We start from the raw sequence: 8,488 nt of genomic DNA, 5'->3' as shown, positions 1-8,488 counted from the left end.
TTCCCAGAAGCGGATCATCTCAGCTAAAATGAAGGCAGTTCCAAGATGGAAGTACGTCAGTGTTATTTGCATTTTTTTTTGTCGTGCTCAGATGTGTTTATCATTGAGCATCAATAAAACCAAGACTGTTGGATGTTCACGACGATAACTTGGTGGACAAGTCAAGCATATCAAACATGGTAAAAAGTTATCTTTAATTTGCAAGTCCGCTGAGTGTGAAGCTAGTACAAAGTCGCATCTCCTACTAATAAAAAGATCACATTAATGTTCTTGCATATCATTGAACAGCGATAAAAAAGTCTGTTGAATATTCATGACGGAAATTTGATGGACAAGTCAGGCATAAGGAATCCACCAATAATTGCGCTTTGACACTTTCTGACACGTATTGGCTGGATTTCTATTAGTAATTTGTGTATTTTTTTCGAATTTGTAACCATTTTTCACGTCCCGAACACAGTGTGTTTACGCCAGGCTTTACATTTGGATACGTGCAATTGAAAGACATCAAGTTTTTGTTTCGATTGCCTGTTTACTTTAGCATCTCAAACCTAGTTCTTTTTCGAACCGAATAAAAACTTTAGATTACCTTAAAAACACACACAAAACTTATCCAGGTAGGTAGAAGAGTAACTTATCTTGCTTTTGGTAACATTCATTTCTTATATATTTGAGATTTTTTGACAGCTTTGCTTAAATCCTCCCAAAATGGTTTTGTCATTAGACGTTATCTACTTCCTGTTGGTTCTTGGGACACGTAACCAGATCCACAGGATCAAATTCAATGCCATCAGAAGGTTACATGACTTTAGTTCCTAGGCCTTCTTGGTATTTTTTATTTCCGTTCGAAATTCCATGCAAAATTCAGAGTTCGATAGAAACATTCCCAGGTTCAATAAAATACAACTGAAGAAGGTCGAGGTTACATTGACCGAAACCTTGTGAAAATGACGCTCAAGATGAGAACAGTAGTTTTCTGGTCATTGTCTAACGCCGCCGTTTCTCTAGTATTTTTTTTTATTTTTGTGCAGAAAAGACGCAAAGAAACTAAAACTATGACTATTATTAATTTCATCCTGATATGATGTCTTTTAGAAGGGATCACCGTGTAATAGAAATCCAAATTTCGATTGGATTATCATAATTGAATTATTTTGCTAATTTTTTTTTAAATATTTAACTTTATATTTTCATCTTTTTCAGGTCGACGTAAAATCTACTTCAGAAGAAGCCAAGTTACCTGAACGCTCGAGAATTGGAAACAGTCCACTAAGAACCAGCGGTTTAAATGTTTTCATCACATTCTATTGTCTTGGACAAGAATAACACAAGGATTTGTCTTGGCTGAGAATAATTTGTCGAATATTTACGAATCGTCATTTTTTTTCTTGTATTCTAGATGCGTCAATGTAACCAATGGATGTGTCTCTAGTCGCGAAGTTAAAAGCTAATAAAAGGAGCCTATATCTGAACTGATAGGAGTAAGAATGTTGGTTAACATGAAAAAAGTCAAGAATTATAAGAAAAGCATATGGTTTTTGCTAGGAGTATTCGTCCTCTTTGCGGTGTTTAATCTAGTTCGTGTAAGATATAAACGTTTACCCTCCCCGGTCGTCCTTGAACCTATAGCTGTCTTTAATTTATCAGCAAACTTCAGAGTCCGTTGCTCTATTCTCGTATCAACAAATAACAAAACTTTATTAAATAGGACCTTTGAAAGCACGCAAAAGTTGACAGTATTTCCAGCTTTTTGTAAAAAGTCTGTTAATATTAACCAAAGTCAAATTGCCAAGAAGCAGCCATTTTTAACAGCAGCCAAAGCCAAAGGCCTGTCGCTCAAAGAAATATTCAAACCGTCCATAACGCCACAAGAGAAACTGATATCACTTTACGTTTTCCAAATATTTATCGATATGTGTCGGCAGTATAATATCAGTTTTTTTCTTTACGATGGCTCTTTGATTGGGGCCTATCGTCATCACGGTTTTATTCCCTGGGATGACGATATAGATATATACGTAAACGCCTCGCAAAGGACAGAATTAATAAGCGCCGCCAAGGCATACGAACCGAAGGATTTTCGTCTTTACACTCATACAGGTTTCCAATGGAAATTTTTCCACAATACAATCTCAAAAAGCTACCCAAACAAGCCGTTCCGATGGCCCTACATTGACATATTCTTCTGGGTTTCCGACAGTAATAGTTTTCACGATTTTACACACGATAAAAAAGAAAGAAAGATAAATTTAAACTTAGTTTTCCCCTTAGCATATTGTTTGTTTGAAGGTGTAATGCTGCCGTGTCCCCGCGAAACCAAACGGTTCCTTTCTTTGAAATACAATTTAGAAACATGTGTGACCAATGGCTACTCGCATAAATTCGAGGTGTCCATGCCGTGGCAGAAATCCATTTCTTGTAAGGAATTGAAACCCTTTTTCAAATTTGCATCATAGACGTACGTGACACCGGCCTTATCACCCCAGACTTAGGGTTAATGGTAGGGTAAGTTATTGTTTGTTATTTTATTACGGAATCAATCAAGAGAGAGTCAAACAACTATTTTGATTCTCATGTTAAAGGACAGCCTTCAACGAAATCGAATTTTGAAATTAAAAAAATAAATAAAATAAAACAGTTTCAGAAGTTTGTATGATTTGGATTATACGTACGATTGTTCTGAATTTTATTTGAGACTAGCCCGGGTGTTTGGAGGTGTGTGTTGAGCAAAAAAAAAAAAAAAAGTGGTAGTAGACAGGCTCGAACCCGTACCGCAAAGGAGGAAAAGAACCTGAAAAAAAGTGACGTTTTTTGCCGTTGCGTCCATCGCCAAACCGGAAGTGGCGAAAATTTTATTAAGGCTAGTCAATCGAAAGGATGGGGATGACTTTCGAAAATATCGGCGTAAAAAGCAACCCCTTCCTGTAGAATAGTGCCCAGTGAGGGTGAAGGAATTAGTGTTTTTAGCCAATTTTTCGATATTTGTCGCCCGAAACGTCGAGCTTTAAAACGATGCCGATCTCGTGAAAATCCGTTCTACTCTGTCGAAAGTTTTAGACATACATACATACATACATTTTTTTAAAATTACATTTTCACCCCAAACAAGGCAAATTGCCACTTTAGTGTAGGGGCTACTATCAGGGGCAACAACTGCTGGGGTACTATGTAGGGATTTGGGAAGCAAGATGTCGGTTCACGTTACACTTGAAGTTCTGAACGTCAGTACTGTTGGGGAAGCAGGGACCTGGAATGGAATTCCAGAGTCTAACGGTTCTGGGGAAGAAACTATTGGAGTAAAAAGATCTTTTACATCTAGGGATCTCTACAGTGTGGGGGTGGGATTTAGCAGCCTGTCGGGTTTGTCGAGGGTGCTCACGTCGTGGGGGCACAAGTGATTGCAGTTCGTCAGAGCATTCACCATTAAAATACTTGTAGAAAAGGCAGAGGGATGCAACATTTCGTCGATGGGACAGAGGCTGAAGCTTAGATGCCAGTTCAGGGCCTATCAGGTTTGCGACTCTCTTTTGAACCTTGTCAAGGAGCGAGAGACTAGTAGCAGATGCACCAGCCCAGATGTGGCAGCAATACTCCATACATGGGAGAAGGGTGGCCTTATAGAGGTACAGGATACTTTCGGGTGTTAGTAGTTTTCTAGCACGGTAGAGTGAGCCCACCTTTCTTGCAGCGGCCCTGGCAATGCCTTCAATGTAATTGTTCCAACTCATGTTTCCTGTGAACGTTAGGCCAAGGAGTTTGAAAGATGTACTCTCAGATAAAGAGTCGTTGGCTATTGCTATAGGTGGTAGAAAGGGTTTCTTGTAATTATTGAATGAAACTAGTTTAGTCTTGGCAGCATTGAACGCGACCAACCACTTTTGTCCCCATTCCACCAGAGATTGGAGGTCTTCCTCTAGTGTTTCTGCCATTTCTTTAGAAATGTCTTCATTCGTCTTCCTGTCGTGCCTGCCATAGAGTGTAGTGTCATCAACATATATACCCATCTCAGAGGCAATTTTGTCAAGGAGGCCATTTATGAATATCAGGAACAATAGAGGTCCAAGGATAGAACCCTGGGGCACCCCCGCATTTATATCATATTGTTTAGATGTACGACCGTCGACAACAACCTGGATTTTTCTCTTATCTAAGAAGGATTTAATTATGTTAAGTATTCTACCAGTGATACCATATGATCTGATTTTCCTGAGGAGACCCTCATGCCATACCCTGTCAAAAGCCTTAGATATAGCTAGAGCCACCGCTCTGCCCTCCCCCGCTTTGTCCAGTGAATGGTATATACGTTCAGAGATCACAGTTAGGATGTCTGCTGTGGAACGGGCTTGTCTAAATCCATATTGTTTGTCAGTCAGAAGTTTAGCATCTGTAAGATGATGGACTAGAGCATGGTTAATTATGGTCTCAAATATTTTGGCAAAAAGTGGGAGGAGGCTAATGGGGCGATAACTTGATGGGTCTGTCCTTTCGCCAGAATTCTTGAATACTCGTACAACAGAAGCAATTTTCCAACTGCCCGGAAAGCAAGCTTCATTAAGGCATTTTTTGTAGAGTTTGGAGAGAACTGGAGCTACTTCGGCTGAGCACTTTTTTAATAGCACAGCTGGGATAAGATCGGGTCCACATGCTTTTGAAGTGTCAAGGTTTTTTATGATAGCATGCACCTGAGCAGGGGTGGTTTTCAGATCGTCTAGCGTGGCGTCTGTCCGCATAGGAAAGTCAGGTAGGGGCTGGTTGGAAGGGTCCAGTGTGGAGTTTGAGGCAAACCGACTGGCAAGCATGTTAGCCTTGTCGGTTGCTGAGGAGACAACCTCGTGATTGTTGGTTAGTGGGGGAATTGTTGATTGCCCATTGTTTACTACACTGTTGTAGATTTTCCAGAAGTCTCGAGTTCCTAGTTTTTGTGCTTCGATGCGCTTTTTAGTAAATTCTCTCTTAGCTGTCGCTATTTCTTTCTTAACGTTATTTCTAGCTTCTATATACTTCAGTCTGTTTGAACTGGACTTATGTCGGTTAAACCTTCGGTATGCATGCTGCTTTTGAGCAATGGCAGTTGCACAAGTCGACGTAAACCATTGGGGAGAGTGGGGCTTACTAGAAAATTTCCGCATGGGAACATGCGCTTCGATTGCAGTTTTGAACCAGTCAGTGGTCTCGTTTGCACATTGTTCAGCAGCGAAAGAAAAAATATTTCTCCATGGGGCATCTCTAATTAGTTCCCTGATGGCTTCCCAGTCAGCCTTTTTATAATATCTCGTTGTTTTGAGCATTGGCTCTTCAGTTTTGGCTCTAAAGTTTAGGGCGATTTCAACCATTATCACTGCATGATCAGCGTTCTCGAGTGGGATGTGGGCCTTTGTTATTCAGTCATCGGGAACTGTGGTCAAAAACAGATCTAGAAGTGATGAGTGTTGTTCTTCCTGGTCAGGGAAACGGGTTGGAAACGTAACAATTTGTGATAAGGAGTGAGATATAGTGAAGCTATGAGTTGTACTGCCCGCTGCATCTGTGTAAGTAGAGAATCCAAGCCAGTTTTTGTGGTGGACATTAAAGTCGCCAAATACATGTATTTGTGCGCTAGTGTCGAGGGACAGTGCCGTGTCTATGCTGTCAGATACTTTGTTTATTATGGTGCAGTCCTGAGTCGATGGAGAGCGGTAGAGAAAATAATAGTAGCTAATATTGTGTCATGTTTAGTCTAAAGCACATAAAGGCTTGATCATCTGTTTCTAGGTTTGTTTCTCTAGTCAAGGGAAGGGTAATACGAATATAAACTCCAAGTCCGTGCATATGTCTGTCAGAGTCTTTACGGCAGAGTGGGAGATATCCAGACATGTTAAAAGAACGAGAGCATGTTTCCCCTGTGAATTAAATAAAAGGATCCGTTCGAAATTCCGTGCAGATTCCCGAGTTCGACAGAAAGACTCCCATGTTTAACAAAATACACCTGAAACGTGCAAATAACACTCAAGATGCGAACAGTAATAATAAAATAAATAAATAAATAAATAAAATAGAAACGGCTCGCATGGAAGCAAAGAGTTAAAGACAATATATGCGCATATAGTTAAAATACATACATACATACATTTAAACAGACAGATTAGATTTATATTATAGAGTAGCCGGGGTGCACAGCATTGCCCGGGTGTTTGGAGGTATGTGTTGAGCAAAAGAAAAAAAAATGGTAGTAGGCAGGCAGGCTTAAATCCGTATCGCGAAGAAGGAAAAGAACGTGAGAAAAAAACGTAATGTTTTTTGCTGCTGCGTCCATCGCCAAATCGGAAGTGACGAAGGTTTAAGTTAAAGCTAGTCAATCGAAAAGAGAGGATGGCATATGCACATACATACATTTAAACAGACAAGTGAGATTTATATTATAGATGAGGATTGATTATTCGTATCATTCATTCCCCAAGAACCCCTGGCGTATTGGATGAAGTACTTAGTAAATCCAGTTGTAAAAGTTACTCTCGTTATATCGAACCCCTTTCAAGTCATCGTTGAAAGAAAGAGAGCATGTTTCCCCTGTGAATTAAATAAAAGGATCCGTTCGAAATTCCGTGCAGATTCCCGAGTTCGACAGAAAGATTCCCATGCTTAACAAAATATACCTGAAACGTGCAAATAACACTCAAGATGCGAACAGTAATCTGAAGAATCCAAATAATACCAGTATTTGGATTACTGTTTTCAATGGTTCGGACAATATAACCCCCAACCTTCTTCATGTGCGTCTGTCAAACTCGGAAATCCACAAGAAAATAAAAATGGACCCCCTTTTTTACAAGGTAATAACCACTTATCAAAGCCCGAAGCCCACTCGAGGATAATGATTAATGAATGTAAGGTGCTAATGGCGTAATCGTTAATGACGTAGATTGGGTACAATTTGTATTATTTAAAGGGACGGCTCAACAAGAACTTGTTTACATTGGACTTGAAGGTTACTATATTCTAGTCGGCCGGGAAGTAGGCTAGTGGAACAGTGTTCCGCAGGCGGGTAGCTCTAGGAAAGAAGCTTTGTTCATGGAATCTGCGTTTAGATTTAGGCACAGATAAAGAGTGGGGGAAATTATTGATAGTGGTTGTAGCTAGTCGAGTGTTTTTATAAAAATTTAGCAGGAGGGACCATGTTTAATCCACTGGGGTAGCATGCCCTCGTTCCGTCAGCCATCAGCGGAAGTTTTAAGTAATTCGCAATTGTATTCTTAGTATCGTTCGCACTAAGGCTTGGACCTTCAACCTCCTGAAGAGTTTCACTTAGAATTGAACTTTTATCCAGTACTTGATCCGTTACGTCACAAGTCCTTGTGGATGGTGTGGGTAGTATTCCTATTATTACAAATAATACAAACTATCATCCAACAAATCCAGAAACAGTTTCAGTAAGTTCAAAGTATTCAATTTTATAAATTAAAATAATCACATACAAAAAACGCAAGCTAAAGTGACTCCCTCCTCTAAATACCACTAATAGAATGATTAATAAAACTCAGTTTCGCCTGCAATCCAACCATATTTGGTACAAATAAACTTTGGTCTCTACCTCACTTTTCCACCAAATTTCATTCGTGAATCTCCAACCGTCTTTGTCTTATTCGCCTTCAATGATAAGCACGACTGAATACGAAGCGCAGAGTTATATAATACCGGATCGCCACCCTATACGGGTTGAAACGGCTTCCTCCGAAGGGCGAAGTTTCATGGGAATATCGAATTCAAAAGCAGTCACCAGTCGCATGTATATCCTCGTAAGGGGATATGACAACATCAGGTATTTTTGCAAGAAGGTGTTGACGTCCTCCTACATACAATGCTTGGTGTTCTCAAATAGTCACCCATCTGGTGCTGATTAGGTTCAACGTTGCTTAACTTTGGTGGTTTAACAAGAACCACTGTGTCAACGTGATTATGCTGTATGCAGAATTGTCAATAACTCTGAGACACTTATTCGGTGGCACTGCCGTGAATTTGGTTGGGATGAGTCTCTTCAGTCCAGTAAGAACCTGAGGATTGTTTCAACAGACATTACCTTTGAAATAAGCGACAGATATAAATCTGAGGTTTATGATCCAGTAAATATGAAGCCCATTCCGAACCACACTTGCTACTGATGAAACGATCACCAAAGTAGTCTCCATATGATTGGACCGCAACAAAATTAAGGGTACTTGTGCAGATTTTGAATCGGATGTATCTAAGCGTCCGCTCAGTTTTTTTTTTTTAACATTGCGCCAACCGTTCGGATTTGTTTGTAATCTGACGTAAGACATCGAACAACGAACAGACGACTTTCGAATAAATATTGGCAGAGAAAAAAAACCCACAAAAAAACCAACAAAAACAAAAACTAGATGTTAAATGGAAAGTACGGAGACTAACAACATTATTAATTTATTAAAGTTAGACAAACGACTGCAGACGCCCGAATATTTAGTTGTTTTGTTTTGTGTCAAAACGAGAAATT

At 39.7% G+C, this 8,488-nt stretch overlaps 1 protein-coding gene across 1 annotated transcript; it reads left to right on the top strand.

Moving 5' to 3' along the window:
- The first annotated feature begins 1,338 nt into the window (after positions 1-1,338).
- On the top strand, positions 1,339-2,649 carry LOC145245892 (uncharacterized). The gene has a single exon (XM_080107619.1). It carries the CDS (start codon positions 1,488-1,490, stop codon positions 2,454-2,456), a length of 969 nt encoding a protein of 322 aa, XP_079963745.1. The 5' UTR covers positions 1,339-1,487; the 3' UTR covers positions 2,457-2,649.
- Positions 2,650-8,488: the final 5,839 nt, after the last annotated feature.

This window comes from Euprymna scolopes, chromosome 23 (assembly GCF_053919585.1).
Source record: "Euprymna scolopes isolate OS-2025 chromosome 23, ASM5391958v1, whole genome shotgun sequence".
Classification (NCBI taxonomy): Eukaryota; Metazoa; Mollusca; class Cephalopoda; order Sepiida; family Sepiolidae; genus Euprymna; species Euprymna scolopes.
Note: the sequence above shows the minus strand (reverse complement) of the source record. Positions and strands in the feature narration are given on the sequence as shown.